The following is an 18,023-nucleotide window of genomic DNA, read 5'->3' as shown; positions in this document are numbered from 1 at the left end:
TATCTATCATCTATCATCTATCATTTATTATCTATCTATCATCTATCTTTCTATTATCTATCATCTATCTTTCTATTATCTATCTTTCTATCATCTATCATCTATCTATCATCTATCTTTCTATCTTTCTATTATCTATCATCTATCATCTATCTTTCATCTATCTTTCATCTATCTTTCTATTATCTATCATCTATCTATCATCTATCTTTCTATTATCTATCTATCATCTATCATCTATTATCTATCTATCATCTATCATCTATCTATCATCTATCATCTATCATCTATCTATCATCTATCTCTATCATCTATCAATCATCTATCTTTCTATTATCTATCTATCATCTATCATCTATCTATCATCTATCTATCATCTATTATCTATCTATCATCTATCATCTATCTTTCTATTATCTATCATCTATCTTTCTATTATCCATCATCTATCTTTCTATTATCTATCATCTATCTATCATCTATCTTTCATCTATCTATCATCTATTATCTATCTATCATCTATCATCTATCTTTCTATTATCTATCATCTATCTTTCTATCATCTATCTTTCTATTATCCATCATCTATCATCTATCTTTCTATTATCTATCATCTATCTATCATCTATCTTTCTATTATCTATCTATCATCTATCATCTATCTTCTATCTTTCATCTATTATCTATCTATCATCTATCATCTATCATATATCTATCATCTATCATCTATCTATCTTTCTATTATCTATCATCTATCTTTCTAATATCTATCATCCATCTTTCTATTATCTATCTTTCTATCATCTATCTTTCTATTATCTATCATCTATCTATCATCTATCTTTCTATTATCTATCATCATCATGTGGAAATAGGTAAACACACGTGACACGAAAAATATTCTGTAGTGTGGAAACGTGCTGATGCAATTCGTTATTTCACACACGTAAGGAAATAATTTAAAACATCAAAATCATCATTTCCTTTCTGTTCTCTTCTTTATCTGATTTACATTTCAGTTACTTACTTCCAACATCCCATTTGAATTATGCAAACTGACCTCAGAGCAACTTCAGGCTCACACAGGTTAAAATATGACACGTTAAGATACAAGACGCAAACTGCATCTATATTTAGACTCAAGTCTGAATCTCACATGTGAGAACTTCCTGTCTTTCTGTTTATGATCTGTGCTCGTCTCCCTGGGCCCGCACTGAATTTTATTCTCTTTCTAAATTGTCTCCATATGTCCTCGTCTGAAGTGCTCCATAGAATGTGACGAGTGCCTGTCTGCTCGACTGTTTTTCCATTTGCCCTCGGAAATATGCAGCCACTTGTTTCGTGGCTAAATGGCCTTATATAGTAGATCCTCATGAGGCATCTGGTTCGTGTCTTTCCTGAACTACAGAGGGCAGTAGACCACATTAAAACTGTCAAAAGGAGGGCATTTCAAAATAAAGGTCAGGGTGTGGATGACCTCTGAGTGACACAGTCCTTGGAATGACCCTTAATGACAAAGTACTACAAATAAGAAAAACCATGATTCTGTTCAGATTTATTCTTCAAATTTAATTTATTTTAGTAAGTTTTCCCTCCATTTAATATGTAGCTGTTCCAGTTATGCTTCTTCCCATTTGATAAAATCAAACCAACATTATGTATCATAGAAATAAAAAGCCACATAAGCCTGAGCCGGATGGTACGGTGCTCCTTTTTATTTATCTGGCAAAATAATGAAAAGGGAAGCTTTTGGAAAGAGACAAATTTAACAGTCAGGAAATACAAAAATATAGATAAAACAATTCTAACAGTTGTTTTGATTTATTTCCTCTTTCCTCTCTCTCTCCAAATGGAAAAAACTATATTTTCTTTGGATGAACATATAATAATAATAATAATAATAATATGGACTGGACTATGCTTATAAGACATCTTTTACACAGGATGCACAAATCCATGTTCATCTCTATCATGCAACCTCCCACTACCCATCAGTTCACAATCCAGTAATGTCCTTTTTATCAGGTGGTGAATCAAACCCCGTTCCCTCGTTAATTTCTAACAGATACCTGAATGTTTTTCCCTCCCTCCCTCCCCCCCACCTTCTCCCAAGAAACCCTCCAGTCTCTCTCTGGTGAAAATCACAGCAATGCCTCCTCACGATGGGTCAGGAAGCCTGGAGGCTGGCAGCTTTGTGGAGGATGTTGTTGTTCATGCTCGTGGTTGGACTTGTCTGGAGAGTCCGAAACATGAGCCAAAGCGCTGATATTTCCGGGCTGCTACACCCCCTTCTCTACTCCTCCTGGACTGTCGCACGTTTGGACGGTGGCACGAGGTGTGGGGGCAGCGTCAGCGGCAGCTCGTGGCCCTCCAGCTTCACCTTGATGAGGTGGTTGGCGAGGGCAAACTCGTCATCGTCCAGGAGCCCGTCTTTATCCACGTCGGCCAGTTTCCAGATCTTTCCTAGCACCGTGTTCGGCAGCTTAGACTTCACCATCTCCTTCTTGGCCGCAGCACCGGACACCTTGCCATCAATGGGAGAGAGGGTGTAAAAGATCTCGTCATATGTTGGCTTGTCGCGACCCACCACCCACTCCAGCTCGTCGATGCCTTCGCTGGCGCCCTCTCCATAGCCATGACCAAAGGGACCGCTCATGGTTCCTTCAAAGGCGCCACCCTTGACAGACTGGGTGGGCATGGCGGCCTCTTCCGTGCGCACCATGGCCATGAGGCGGGCGATGTCATTGGCAAGCATGTCCTCCACAGCCTCCAGCAACTTGGGCTTCAGCACCGCAAACTTGGAGAAGTCCTGGCTATTCAGCAGGTCCTATAGGGATGGAGAGGGGGGTTGAGTGAAAACAGGAATTTGTGATAGAAATAGATCAGTCTTCAATGGCTACCAATGGGAGTAGCATACAAGAAGCAGGATTTCCTGACAAACCAGGAAAAATAAATCTCATCCCCGTCTTGGCCCATCCTGGAAGGCAAGGGCAGGAAAGAGGGGCAAAGATGTCAAGAGAGCAAAGGTTGGAAGGTCATTCTACTCCAAGATAAGCACTTTATATAACACGCTGAAAATAGCCCAATTTGGTATATTACCAGGTCTTTAACTCTGGATAGTACATCACTATCTACTGCTGTATACGTCTGGATTTTATCCTCATCTCACCTGCATCTTGGCCAGTTTGGGGAAGTCTCCAGGTGAGATCTGGTGCTCCTTCTCAATCTTAGTGTAAATCTCTCCCAGGTTGGCAATCAGCTCCTTTTTCTTGGACTCCTTTCCGAACACACTGGGCATCTCCTTTTTCAGAGAGCTGATAATGTAGGCCTGCACCTGGTCACCATGAAAAAAATGCAGAAACACAATTTTTAAAAGACAACTTTTGTGGATAAACCTCATTAGACACATTATTCAAAGCAGTGTATTTTTATATGTCTTTAAAACGTGTCTGGAGGGTATGTCTACAGGAAAGATTTAGTCAGTATAATTATAGACTGTAGCAGAAACAGAAAATAATCCATCTTCTCTTCTTGTAAGTGTTACAAGGTTCAGGTTGCTTTAATCTTCAGACACACATTAGCACGCGGCCTATGGTTAATTTAGAAACAAAACACTAACAAAGTCGCACAAAACAGGACTTTCTTCGAGTAATGCTCCTCCTGTGGGGGTGGAGGAGACGTGGGGCTGGTCGTGAGACCAAAGAAAGAAAGATAATAAGAAATAAGATGCTATGATGCAGTTCGGTATGAACAACTGTCAGATGATTGTTGCATCATTTTGAACAGACGTTAATGACCCTGCCTCAGGATGAATTCTTGCATCTTAGCTCTATCATCTTATTTCCTAAAAATTTAATATTTAGAAGTTTTTATGAATAAAATCCCTTCATGGCCTTGAAATGGTTTGGATGTAACTTTACAACTTTGCCTAATTTAATAATTGAGAGTTTATGAATATGCAAACTGTCTCAACCCCCTCCCCAGCTGCTCGCCTGCAGCTACGAGTTTGCTCAAACCCACACCTCTGACTCTGAAGACAAAGAAGAGTGAATTGTACCCAGAAGCCCACAGGTTTATGTTTAAGAATAGTAATGTATTTTATGCATCACCCTCTTCAGCCTTAGTAACATAATGGTAATAGATAAAATGAGCCGTATGTGAGGCTGTTATCACCTGAGCTAACCTAGCTTGCGTCTCCTCTCATATTCCTCATAATGTTACTTACAGCAGAGCAAGGGTAGAGGTATGATGAAGTATGACATGTAGAAACAATATGGAGAGCCCCGGCTCCCACGTTGACACCATTGCTTCTTAAGTATATGACGTGTCACCCTGGCTGTCTGAATCCATGTTTTTTTACATCCACCAGGAATGTTTTCTGTATCTGTTGGTCTGTCTCTCTGTTAGTTAGCAGGATTATGAAAAAATCTACTGGACTGGTTAGGAAAGAAGCCATAAAATGTTGGTTCAGATGCAGATGAGGCGGCAGTTCCAGGATTTTTTTTCCCTTCACATTTTTAGCAGGATGTTTTTCAACATTTGCATTGATTTATCAGAGCAAAATAGATCTTGATGAGAAAATCTGGCATGTTTAGGGGACTGGTATTAATGAGTAATGCTGTACCTAAAGGAGCTGCTATCTAACATGGCTGTACACTCTTAGTATTATTGATACTGACCTTGGCGAGGCGTGCACGTTTGATGAGGTCGTTGAGTTTGCGTAGTGCTGCGTTACGTGGCAACGACTGGATGTCCAAGAACAGGTCCTGCTCTTCCGCCTCAAACAGCTTCCTGTTGTCTGGGACCAACAGGGGCTGGGCCCAAAACGAGCCGATGTACACCCGCACAACCTGGAGTAAAAGGTTGCACATGTTCAGCACCATTCATCTTCATTGTCCCTCACGACCTCATTCGAGGAAATTCTTGCACAGGTCACAAACATGACCCAGCACTCTGGCCAAAATATGAACAGACTCAAAATAAACCAAAAGAGACACAAACAGGATGCGTGACAACATTATAAAGGAAGATGTGGTAAAAAGTGAAGCAAAAACAAATGAATAAATCATGTGTATTGTGGTCAACATGTGAGAGACTTAACAATTCACTACTCCCTCAATGTCAATGAATAATTTTCTACGTGATCCAAAGGTTTCTCTGCAACCCGTTTATGAATATGGCCCTGGATCAAACATTAACTAAACAGTCAGTAAAAAATCACAAGACAAGTCGGGTCACATGATATCGTGTGGGACAAAGAATCTAACGCTAAAGGTTTTTAAGCTGCCTTTCACTTTCATTACATTCACACAGTTTGTTTCTGACAAATTCTGTTTTAGTGACAGGCTGAGACCATTGGCTGGAATGATTGTGAAATATATATCACTATTAGATTACTCTCGTCTTTGAGTGAAAAAATTCACGTGACCTCTGTCTAGAGCTGCCTAAGATGGCTGCCTTTTCCCCTCATTTACAGGCTGTGACCACTGTGCAAGTCTAACAACTGATTACCAGCTGAAGACGCCAGATTCTGGCATTTGATGCAGGAAATAAACACAAGCTTGGATTTACTTAAATAGACAGCATTTCAATTGCGAAACACTGTCGAAGTAAAATAAATGTATGGACTACACAAAGGCACAGGTGTGAAATGGAAATATATTTTACCTCAGGTGTGTTGATGATTTTGCCGAGAGACCACATCAGGGCTCCGTAGACCCTCATCAGCTGCTGAGTGCTGATCTGGTCCGCCTTGTTGAGCACCACGCGCATTTTGTCCTCGTGGTTCTTGAGAGCGCGGATCACCTCGGAGAACTCATCAGAAATGTCCAGCTTGTGGGCGTCAAAAAGGAGGATGATGCGGTCCACGCGCTCGGCAAACCACTCGAGCACCGCGGCAAAGTCGTAACCTGGAGAAAGATGAGGAGAGGGGAGCGGCTGTTAAAAGATGGGATCTATACGTAGTGCTGTGTTGACTTCAAACGCTGCCAGGTTACTGACTGTGTACACAGGTGATGATTTTATGTTACGTGGGAAGAACAACATGAGGCTTGAATGTTTTTAGGCTGAAAACAACAGCCTGACATTTGCAACATTCCCGAGGCAGCAGCAGTGCAAAGTTCCAATCTGTCTTTTTTTCCACAAAACACTGTTTTTAGATTTATACTGAACGTGGTCAGGGTTTATAGATGGTTGTTCACTGCCACAACACACTGAACTGTCAAACTTTATCTCAGTGGCAGCTGGAACACGGCTTTTGGGTCTGACGTCCCCTGTTCTCCAATGAATACAAACTCAATACACATTTATGTGTTGTCTTGATCACATTTGCCCCAATGCCAATTTCCATCAATACAAGTCACTTTATATATTCCCCTCTTCCTTATTTCCAATAGCAATTTTAAACTACCACGAAAATAAACCCTCAAGACTTCTTCCACAATTTCCACATGCAGGTTTCCTTGTATTGGTGGGCTATTCATCTGAAAAGCTCCAGGAAATGTTAAGTTGATGGTTGCTTAACATCAGTCAGCAGAATTCTGAGAAAGTAAAACTACAGAAATCAATAGCAGTATAAACAGAGACTGGGAGCAGTTGCAGTAGCCTGCAAGTATTTTTACCACATTGTTGTTTTGTTAATCGGACAATTCTCCTCCTTTTTAAGACAAAAATCCACCACAAACTGAAAAAAATGAAGCAAAACTAAAGGTGACCTGAATTTGAGCCTCACAAACAAAAAAGTATAATTATTTATTATTATTATTATTATTATTATTATTAGTAGTAGTAGTAGTATTTAAGTATAATTAAAAGCTGCAGGTGATTTAAAAACAATTGAGGTGATGTATATTAATGGGAGGGGGCTCAGAATAATATAAAGATGGTCTATGATTGAAAATGAAACTTCACAGCTTATTGAGACACACTGCATATTTGCAAAAGGAGGTAGTGGGAGAGAGTCCAAGTAAAGATAGAGTGTCAAAAACCGAAAGAAGCAAAAATCTGGAAAGTTCTCTTGGCCTTTCTGCATCCAACTTGGGGATGGTCCCTAACCTCAGCTCGTCCTGTCATTCCTGTCCCCTCATGTCAATGTTTTCCACTGTGCTGTGCTTACAAATAATCTGTGCGGAGAAACACAGAGTTCAACTTAACAAAGAGCTCAATGGCTCCAATCGTTCAACACAGTGTGTGTTGGAGAAGATTAAACTGAGGGTTCTAACGTTCATATTCCAACTCGTGTTGATCCAATAATGTTTAGATAAGGGCTTTCGAGAGGCAGGCCTTTTCACTTGGTTACCGATTAACCAGCTTTACTCAGACAGCATGAGAGCAGCATTTGGAGGTAAAGATCATTTGAACCTGTCTGCGATGACACAACGACCTGGGTTAAGCTAGAAAACATTTCTATCACTGTCACAACAGAGAAACCTACTGTGCTTTGGACATGTGAGAAGCAACAAGGGGTTAACTCAGATTTCAAAATAAAGGACTTTTTCTGGGCTCTCCTCGTCCCCGAGGAACTTTGCAGTGCAGAGAAAAACAGAGAATTATGGTTTTGATTAGAGGCCGTGTGTCATCTGATCAGAGAAGAATGCAGTTGCTCTAAAAGCTCATCTCAGCTGCCACACAATCAGTGCCAGATCTGCTGCATATGCATTCCAACATGGCAGTCTTTTGTCTGCGTCCGAACACGTGAATACAAAAGAAAGAACGAGTAACACGGTCAATATAAACAGAAAGAGAGAGGGAGACAAAATGAGAAAAAAGAAGAAGATAGATGAGGGGGGAGACGGGGACAGGAGTAAAAGAGAAAGGGAAAGGGAGAGAAAGAGAAAGTCAAGGACAGAGTAAAAGTGAAAGTAAGAGAAAAACTGAAATGTAATAAGAGATGGACACAAGAAAATATCACAGGAAAAAAGATGAGTAATCTTTTAGGAATGTGTGTAACACTACTCATGATGTGGGAATATTTCTGAGAACCCCAAGGGACCCAGATGGGGACATTTGAACATTCTCTCTTCAGTCTGTTTTTAAAACACATGTCAGGAAATCAGACAGTAAGACAGCTGCTCAAGCTTAGACTTACTTATAGCACATAGCATCAACCACTGCTGTCTCCCTAACACGTGCATAAACATTCTGTGATAAAATCAGGCACTCGAGACGGGCCTCAGCATCAGAGACGTTAACAGACGAGGCTGTCCTTATCTTCTTTGGTTGTCAAATCTAAAAACCTGTTCATCTTACAAAACACATTATCATCCAGATCTCCTGGATAGTTAAAGGAATAGTTCAACATGTTTAAGTGCTTTCTTGCTTAGAGTTACAGCCAGCAGACTGTTATCTTAGCTTAGAACAAATTTTGAAATGGGTAAACAGCTTCTCTCAGCATGCTGTGGGATCATATTTAATATACAAACATGACGGTGTCATCTTCTATTCTAATTTTTGTCGAGAAAGCAAATATGCTCATTTCCCAAAATGTCAACCCATTCCTTTAAACAATACTGCTGAGGTACATTACAACTACTAATACCGAAAGTCTTTACTTAACTTTTTTTTCTCACAGGGAGATTCGCTGAAACGGTTTTAACATGTTAAGAAACTTCTGCAAAACACTTTTATCACTTCATGGTTCAACAAGGAACCAGTTGGGTGGAATACTTGCTGACCTAATCAAAAATAAATCCATAATCCAAGGATTATGCAATAAACAAAGCTCAGTGTACATGAATGGACATGCCAGTTTCATTGTGTGTCACAGGAATTTCTCTTTTAGACTTGACTTGTAGATCTATGATATTGTTTTAAGTTTTTATGTCAAGCCAGTTTTAAACCTGGGGAAAGTTCTGTTACTGACTGTCATGCTCTATGAATATATACCACACTGCTCCACACACAAATGACAGAAATGTTTGGTTATGATATTTAACAAGGCGCACGCGGCTCTTGTCAGGAGATTACAGCACTGAGGGAAAGTCTGAAATAACAGCATAGCTTCCTGTGGTCTAATGCCAAGTACAGACACACAGACACACACTATCGTGCCCGATACACTTCAGCTGCACTATCCAGTCTTGTTTATATATGACACAGGCAGTACAGTACGTCTGTGGAGTACTGACGTTTGCATCTGTGTTTATACAGAAACAGAGCAGAGGATAGTGTGTGCATGACAGTGTGTTTAAGCTAGAGAAGGGGAATAAATGTGTGTGTGTGTGTGTATATATGAGAGAGAGAGAGAGAGAGAGAGAGAGAGAGAGAGAGAGAGAGAGAGAGAGAGAGAGTGTATAAGTATGTATGTATAGAAACAAAACTGTCTGTCTGAGGTGTCAGATTTCATCTGCTTCGCTCTACGCAGGGTCACCTTCACACCCCCCGCATGCAAGCACACACACCCTTTGGTTTATCATCAGATGACACTAATTTACGCGTCTCTATTTAAAGTCATTTATTTGGCCTTTTGACAACCGTCATGCTTTTCTGTTGTCCCCTGATGCCTATTTCTTAGGACTGAAACTATTAGTTGATTTCATTATCAGTTCATCTGAGAATTATTGCCGTCACCCAGGAGGTTCTGTTTTCACCCGTTTGTTTGTCGGCAGGATTGTGTAAAAACTACAGAGCGGATTTCCACAACACTTGGTGAAAAGATTGGACTTGGATGGAGAAAGAATCTTGATTTGACGAGGATCTGGAGGTAGGACTTTTTTTTCACTTTCATTAACATTGGTTTTTTTTTTACATTTTCACTGATATCTCAGGGATAATTCATGGATTTTATGAAAGAATGGGGCACATTTAGGGAACACATATCTAGTGAGTGAATGTTGGTTCAGCTAGATTGAATTTAAGGAGACTGTTGATCCCTGGCAGATGTATACGCTCCACTGAGTTTTCTTAATTAAAGTTAGTTGACAGAGAGAAAACAAAAAAAAATCTATCACAGCCAAAATGAATCTATTCAAATTACTTGTTTTGTGCTTCCTACAGTTTAAATAATAATTAATAGTGAAATAAAACCAAGAAAAGCTGCAAATCATCATATAGAAAAGTTATATCCAAGGACTTATGCTCTAAAAATTTCACATGATGATCAATTATCATTATCTGCTAATTAATATTAGCAGATACATTTCTGTTTAAGCTCTACTCCTTGATATTATTCTTTCATTTTGTGTCCTGTAAGAAATCTGACTCAATAAAAAAGATTGACTGACTGATGTGTCATCTTTCAGTGCAACAGCGGTGGTGGTGGTGGTGGTGGGAGGGGGGGTAGTCTTGGGAAACTTGCTAAGTTACGCTAAGTTTCCTATTTTACTCCATTTCCTTTCCCTAGGGTACACAAAAACGCTACTGCTTGTAAGTGTGCTTCCTCTTAAAGGGACTGAGATCAGGTAGAAAAGCAGAAGCTGTGTTGAGACACAGTTATCTTCTGCTGCTTTTCTGTGGGATCATCAAAAGCAACCAGGAAAACTGAATGTGGCAGATCGCATGTTGACCCTGCAGGTCACAGCATTGTTTAGAGAACTGGATAAAAGAATGAATTGATTTATTTCCGCAGAGCAGAGGGAAATGACTCAGATATAAACTGATAAATGACACAGCATGGGACAAACGGAGATGGAGCAAAGAATGATGGCTACGTAGTTTTTCCAGTGATGATAAATCATACTTTTTAATATATAAACCAAGCGACAGGCTGATCTGAAAACAGAGAGAAAAACAAAAAGGGGGAAGGAAGTGACAGAGGAGTGTGTGCAAGAGAACCGAAGGTATAGACACAGGAAATGAACTTCAAAGCGCTCTACATAAAATTTAAACGCCCAACATAAAACTGACATGACCTGTTTGACTTTGAGCTGAGGGCTTCCAGAGTGAAATATAAATGAGACTAAAGTTGTCTTGTAGAGTATGCTTAAGTTGCTTTAAAAAAAATCCTTTAGTTATTAATGCTTGTGACTTCCTGTGGTTTTACTTTGCTTGTGTGTGTGTGTGCAACGCTTTCTGATTAAATTTTTTCACAGATTTTGAGCTGAGAGTGTGTGGCTCTGGTAGTGCAGTAGTATTACAAGAGAGCAGGCGAGAGCGAGAGCAAGTAAAGGAGTTTGTGTATGTGTGTGGAGCAGACCTCTGCTTATCCTCTGTTTCTCCCCGGACAGGATTCCAGGAGTATCGATGATACTGATGCTCTCCAGGACCGGGTTTGGCATCTGGGCACACATGAATCTACCAAGAAAAAAAACAAAACACAAGGATGAGAGAGGGGACAGTATAAAGCACAGAGGGAGAAGAAGAAAAAAAGAGACGAAAAGAAAGAAATAGGGGATTTTAAGTGTGAGAGGGTGGAAAAACCAGTTGGCTGAGAGTATTTGTTGAAGCATAACATCTCAATCACCCCTAGTCGCTGGCAGCAGTATGGTTTATAAACCCCGCCCACACTAGCTTTTTGAGGCTTAACTAAAAGTACAGGTCAAATATTTTTTTACCAAACATGGTTGTTTAAGGTAGTTCTTATCACCATTGATTTAGGTAGAAAATTCACTTTTCTGCTAAGATTTGTTTTAATTAGTTATTTGACGCTTTCAAAATTGGACGAGACTTCATGATTGACAGCTGATATTGACTCAAGAGTGGTTGAACACGTGTATTGGTGGGAAGATAATACCACTGCTCCACTCGACGATCACAACTGCGCAGACACTGGCTTCAAATGACATCACCAGAGCAAGATGGCAGCACCCAGTTCTGGAATTACTTTGGCTTAATTATTGTACAATAGAAGGAAGTAGAGACGTGCTGTCCATCTTTATATCAGTCCCTGATTTGTATATAAGAAAACTGCTTTTGTTTTGTTACTGAGCTCTTCAGTGACTGAATGTTGCTGAGGTTACGCTTCAGCTTGACAGGCTCTGCACAGGAATTAATCAGTTGGTCAAAAAGCTGACAATTAAATATGCACCTTTGTGAAGCTTTGACTTTTAGATCTTTAGCTGGACAAGAAGTTTAACCGAGGACATCGCCTTGGGCCTGAAGATGTAATGGTCTGAAGACGTCATCTGGGAAAAGCATTATGGAACTTTTTCTCTTTTGTGTTTATAGGCCAAACCATGAAATGCACTACTTCTGAGTTGCAGCCCTAGCTTACACCTACTTTAGTTGTTTTTATAGGAGAGAAGAAGAAAACACAATGGACAGTCATTTTTTCCAAACAGTGGGGGGAGAATTAGCTTCAAGAGGACTACTTTACAATTCATGAAGTGTTGGCCTGAGTCATACCCAATGTAACATAACTCACTACACAATGGTCAACTTTGAGCTGGGGTTTAAACTTTAAAGGGGAGTTTCACTCTCCAAAGATTCATGCATGAACCCAAACACAGACAGATGTACACACTGAGAAGCAGGAGAGGCAATGAGTGGGTTTGTATAAACCCACGGTGTCCCACTCAGGACAAAGAAGGAGATTGTTCCCTTCTTCTCGCTCTGCTGCTCTTTGAATCTGTCTGAACCGATACTCACAACATGAGCTGAGAGGCACAAGGTCATAAGACCGGGGGAACCATGCTTTTACATTCCTTCTGAAACCGCACTGAGGCCAGACGCACCACACACCCTAACAGAGGTCTTACACCACACGCAGAGGGGAAAAAGGAAAAATCAGAGGACAATGAACAAGTCAAAAAAAAATGTGAGCAGTGTGCCTTGCATGGGGATCCTATGTATGATATTACAATAGAATAGCAGTGACTGCCAAAGATAACAAACATGCAGGTTTTCCTCTGCATCTCATAGCTGATGTGTGTGATATCAAGTAGGAACTTTGGCTCAGGTTTTCCATTTAACTATCTGTCACAACATTTTCCACGCAGTAGGAAAGAATGCTCCAATGAACTTGAGCATGAATTCTTAGCAACAGAGCAGGAACCCACCAGGCACGGGGGCCCGAGGGCTTAAAAATATCTGAGTCCTTGGCTGTTTGATCATGTCTTGTGAGAGGGAGAAACCCATCCCCTCTGAGAGGCCACAGACCTGGGTTCATTTGGAAAATCAGACCTATTCCAGTGATACTGGAAGTCTGGTTCCAGCTTATAACAGAAGGTCTTCCTATCATGCCCCACCTCCTGATCTAGACCTTCCCTGGCATCGTAACCTCCGCTTCCTATAGAGAAGAGGAAACAGGGCCCTGGGAGGTTACAGCAGAGCAGCTTTTCCACAACTGCCTACTCTAACTTTTACTTGCTTTTGTGAATAAATGATTTATATACAATATATATACATATCTACACGTTTTCATTTATATTTGTTTGTTAAGTCTCTGCAAGGCTGTGCATATGTCAATTTTCTCTCTGAGCAAAGTGCAGAGTCAGTGTCCTGGAATAACAGGCCACGAGCAGGACAGGACGGAGCAGGACAGTGTGGGCCGGGGTGCGGAACTTCAACTTTGCTGACTATGGTTTTACTGACTAATGGCTTACAGAGAGAGCACAAACACACAGGGCCCCTCTGACTGCAGTGACATTTCAACTTAAAGGGAACAAGAGCTAAAAGATTTGAACATTTGGAGCAGGAAGAGAAGTATTAAATAGACTTTTTAGTTTGGCCCATGTCCCATCCATTTATAGGGAGGAGGTAGGATTTATGACCTACAGTATACAGCAGCCAGCGATCAAGATGCTTTGGCTTAACTTTTGGAGAACAGTCGTGTCATCCAACTTCATACAGTCTATGGTATAAAATCCCTGCACAAGAGGTGGGACGCAAATCCCGAAACCAGGCTGCTACAAAATACAAATAATGGTAAACTGTGAAAATAGGCAATGTATGTCCGTTCAGTCCACTAGCTGTTACCTTTTGGGTCTGTCAAAGAGCAAACTGTAGGTGTGAGAATCCTAAGACTGATTTCTGTTTACCCTTTTCATAAATGACTGCTTATACTGAGGGCAAATCCTATCCCAGTCTGGTAGTTAAGGGCTAATCTGCAAGTTGAATGATTATAGTTTAAAAATTACACCGTGGACTTGACATCACAGCCCCCTCCACCTCAAATCAGTCATTTGACAATCTGACCCTCTTCTCATCCCCTATCTTTTTTTGTGAGTAAAAATACCTCTGACAAACCAACAGCTGAAGGCCAATCCAAATACTTTTGGTCTCATGAGTGGAAAACTGGCACCGTCTGAGCAAAGAAACATCACTGTTCCAAATGTCTGTCTGTCTGGGTCTGGTTTAATCAGCTGTAGGCCTGCTCCACGCTGCATGCCATTACAACCGATTAATTCAGCATTATGCCCGTACACAGTTCATGACCTGTACGAGCAGGTCAAGCACCTGCGGCTGCCATAAACATATATCCCGGTATGTATAATCATGTAAGAGTTCCCTGAGCCGGTGTGCGACCACTCAAGCGTGAATATGCCTCTAAGACAAAGATGCAGAATGAAAGGGAGCCACAAGTCCCGTGCAACACAAGATTGTGTCCAACACTCGGATAAATGATGCTGTGATGGACAATAGCCTTTGTTTACACACAATCTTATCTGGTTTCCCCTCAAGTCTGTAATAAACTCCAGAGAAGTGAATCATGGCCTGAGCCTAACAACCCCCCACACGCACAGACACACACACACCACACACACACACCTCTAAAGGGTTATCTGAAATGCATTGCTTCACCTTCCTGAGTTTGGCAGACATTGACACGCATGCAAGATAAAACAAACACTCCACATAATTGAGGGAAAGGCTTTCAATAGATAATGGGAGATAGGCCTCACTAGGGAAGTGTCAACTTTTTGTACTAATCCAGCACATGGTGACATGACCCACCTGATAATCTGATGCTAAAAACAGATCATGACAGTCCTGTAGTTGTTTGAGTAATAATGTTGTCCTGGTGTAGGGAGGACACCACACTGGCCTGGCTACCAGGAAGAGAAGGGGACATGCCTACCACATCCTCCACAGGAAGTGACACCGTCAACAAATCAGATGTCAGGTATCTGATGTCATCGAAAATACACACACACACACACACACACACACACACACACACACACACACACACACACACACACACACACACACACACACACACACACACACACACACACACACACAGGATTAAGATGTTTAGCTGTCACCAAGTAGCTGTCTCTGACTCACAGCACCTTGCTTAGGAAGTCTCACCTTGTACACTGACTTGGGAGGAGCCCATGTCATATACCAGGTGAAACACTGGCTGCTGTTCTTCAATAGCTCCTTTCCTTTCTTTTTGTGTAACGTTACGCATCTCTATAATTTCCAAATCTTTGCCACTGCTATCTTGCATTAATTGCTGACTAAGACGACTTCTGAGTCATCACATTTTTTTTGCAATGATGGAAACTCTGTCTCTGACAGATTAAATAACAGACTTAAGTGTCATCTGGAGTGATTCATCAAGTTTTTTTCCAACTCATCAGGCAAACTCCAATGGGCTGAATGTCCTTTCACTAACCTCCATAAAACTCAAAACTGCTGACTCAATGTCACAACACTACAAGAGGATAGGTTGTCACTCCAAAAACCTTTAACCCTCTGTGATAAGGCTTCACAAGACACACTCACAGGCAGTGAAATAAGGGAGCTGGCTCGTCGGCATCTACTGATGTGGCAACACCTGTGGCACCGACGCCCGAGGACATGCAGGACAAGGTCAGCCTGCTCCCTAGCAACATGACTAACAACTATCCCTCTGTTCAAGGAGCCCCACTGAGACTAAAACCATCTGTCACCAGTGACTCTGCCAGGGGGTTTCAGGATGGGAAGAAGTGCATGAAGGAGGCCAAGGTGCCCTGTGAACTGGCAGGGTTTGGCACAAAGTGAAAGGGAGGACTGGTGTGAAAGGGGGATGATCAAATCCGGGAAAGCACCTTCCTATGCTTTTGCATACACAGACAGGCTCTTCCACCTTGCTGTTGACACTAAACACCTGCATGAAAACTGTCACACTCGCAGGAAGATTGTGCAACAGCATACATACAGTGAATCTACTTGTACAGAGCGTGTGGGGACCTGCAGGGGGGACATTTAACCCACAGGTGAGTTGTTGTGACAGGGTTGTAAGCACACAGCTGTTTAAAGAGAAGCATGAACTTGACATACATATAACATCGCTTACAAATGAATAAATAACCGTAAAGATCTAGTTGTTATAATCCTAGTGTGTGACGTGTTTCACACTGAGCTCTTTAATGTGGTCTGGGACTTGGCACCGGCTTTACCTGTTGAGGAACGCGTTCCCGAAGGCGTTGAGTTTGCGGAAGGGCTTCTTGGGGTCGACAACCAGAGCGTTACCCGGTATCACCCCGTCCTGATCGCCGTGCATCACCGCGATGAAAGAGTCTGTGGTCGGCTCGGGGCCAATCCGCATACCGGGGAAGTCCTGCTCCATGAGGTGCCGGATGAAAGTGGTCTTCCCGGTGGAGTACTGGCCCACCAGGAGCACCATCGGCTTGTTGTCGAAGTCGGCATCTTCGAGCGCAGGGGAGTGGAAGTCGTGGAATCGATACGTGTCCTCCAGCGGGAACAGTTTGGTCCGGTAGAGCCGCCGCAGCCCGTCGGCCACGTTCTGGAACAGCTCCGGGTCCTTCTTCAAGTTTTTCCTGAACATAATTCACTGGCGGTGTCGGTGTCCCCCCCCTTCAAAATGAAATGCTCGGGTTAAGAGGTGTGGAGCTCTCACACCGTCGAGAGAGAGTAGCTGCCTGCTGGAATGAAGCGTCGGCTGGGCGAGGTCTCGCAAGTTTTCTGTCCCCACCTCCTCCTCCTCCTCGCTAGCTAGCCACACACTCACTCCGTCACCCGGGGAGGACGCTCCCTCTTTCAGCTGACGTCCTCTCAGCGATCACGGGCAGACACACCCCGACCCGAGTGTCCAGCGGAGGGTAGTGAGGTTGAAACTAAAGCTACTCTGCCGTGACAGCGGTTCGATTCCTGCTCCTCCTGACGGGTGGCTAACGAGAGACCGGCAGACTGTTGTGAGCACAACCAAGGACGCGGACACCGGAACTCCAGTACTTATTTCACAATAAAAGCCTCAACTTTGCCAGTCCAGTAGACAGCAAAAACAGCAATGAATGAATGTATGTCCAAGCAATATAGGAATTCATGTATAATCAATGTTTATGCTCCGAGCTTAACCATTTAATGTGTATTTTGTAAATTTAAAATACTTCCAAAAATATAACCTTCATTTAAAAAGGTCGTAAGTTATATTGTGTATTTCTCAGAATTGGTGATGTGTATTTCTCATATTTTTCTGTTTTGGGCCTGAGAGAAGTGTAATCTTTTCTGTATATGTCTTGTCAGCTTCTTTTATGACCTTCAAATTAATCATTGATTTTATTTCATTCATTTTATTAACTTTTTTGAGTTTTGATGTTTGCACTTTATGTTTGATTATTGGAAAGGTTTGTTTGACATTGATGTGTTATTTGAGCAAAAATTTACATTCATTCATGTGAGGAAAACTCCCCGTCACTTATTACCATTAACTGGAAATGTTGCCTTTATAGTCACATGTTGTTTTGGTTTTAATTTCAAACAGTCATATCAAACCGCTTGCGCAAAAATAGCACACACATACTATAATGTAATGAAGAATGAGTTGTTTGTCGACATCATTGTTGTGTTTTCTCTGCACAAACAGTGTGAGGAATAAACATCAAGAAAGTTATACAGGATTTACAGGATTTGCTTTATTTGATCAAAAAGAGCAAACTGTACAGAAATAGGCAGGAAAGAGAAATTGAATGGAAGAAACAACTAATAGCAGGTGTAACTGTATTAACTTTTGAAAGTCAGATGTTGTAAGCGGAGTCCCGGCAGCATTTCGATGATAAAAGGTGTCCCTCCAGAGATAACAGCAGCTCCACTGGAGGCCAGAGTTTTTCCATATGGAGATGCTGTTACAGCTGGTGAGACCCACAGAAACAACAGAGCTGACAGCGCTCAACAGGATTTATTTCACCACAGGATTG

At 41.6% G+C, this 18,023-nt stretch overlaps 1 protein-coding gene across 1 annotated transcript; it reads right to left on the bottom strand.

Moving 5' to 3' along the window:
* Nucleotides 1-1,692: 1,692 nt before the first annotated feature.
* On the bottom strand, nt 1,693-16,654 carry ehd1a (EH-domain containing 1a). Its single transcript, XM_034597934.1, has 6 exons — nt 16,266-16,654; nt 11,132-11,229; nt 5,668-5,909; nt 4,680-4,850; nt 3,170-3,334; nt 1,693-2,827 (listed from the first exon to the last, which is right to left on the bottom strand). The coding sequence occupies exons 1-6, from the start codon at nt 16,652-16,654 to the stop codon at nt 2,294-2,296; spliced, it is 1,599 nt and encodes a 532-aa protein (XP_034453825.1). The 3' UTR covers nt 1,693-2,293.
* Between the last annotated feature and the right edge of the window lie 1,369 nt (nt 16,655-18,023).

This window comes from Hippoglossus hippoglossus, chromosome 10 (assembly GCF_009819705.1).
Source record: "Hippoglossus hippoglossus isolate fHipHip1 chromosome 10, fHipHip1.pri, whole genome shotgun sequence".
Taxonomy (NCBI): Eukaryota; Metazoa; Chordata; class Actinopteri; order Pleuronectiformes; family Pleuronectidae; genus Hippoglossus; species Hippoglossus hippoglossus.
This window is presented reverse-complemented; position numbering and strand designations above follow the sequence as displayed.

Bases quoted from the DNA above. Each gene is read 5' to 3' on its own strand.
- ehd1a (XM_034597934.1), bottom strand. From the start codon at position 16,654: ATGTTCAGGAAAAACTTGAAGAAGGACCCGGAGCTGTTCCAGAACGTG. The intron at 5,910-11,131 runs GTCTGCTCCACA...ATCTTTCTCCAG, and splicing joins GAAACAGAGGATAAGCAGAG to GTTACGACTTTGCCGCGGTG. The intron at 2,828-3,169 runs GTGAGATGAGGA...CCATCCCTATAG, and splicing joins CCAAACTGGCCAAGATGCAG to GACCTGCTGAATAGCCAGGA.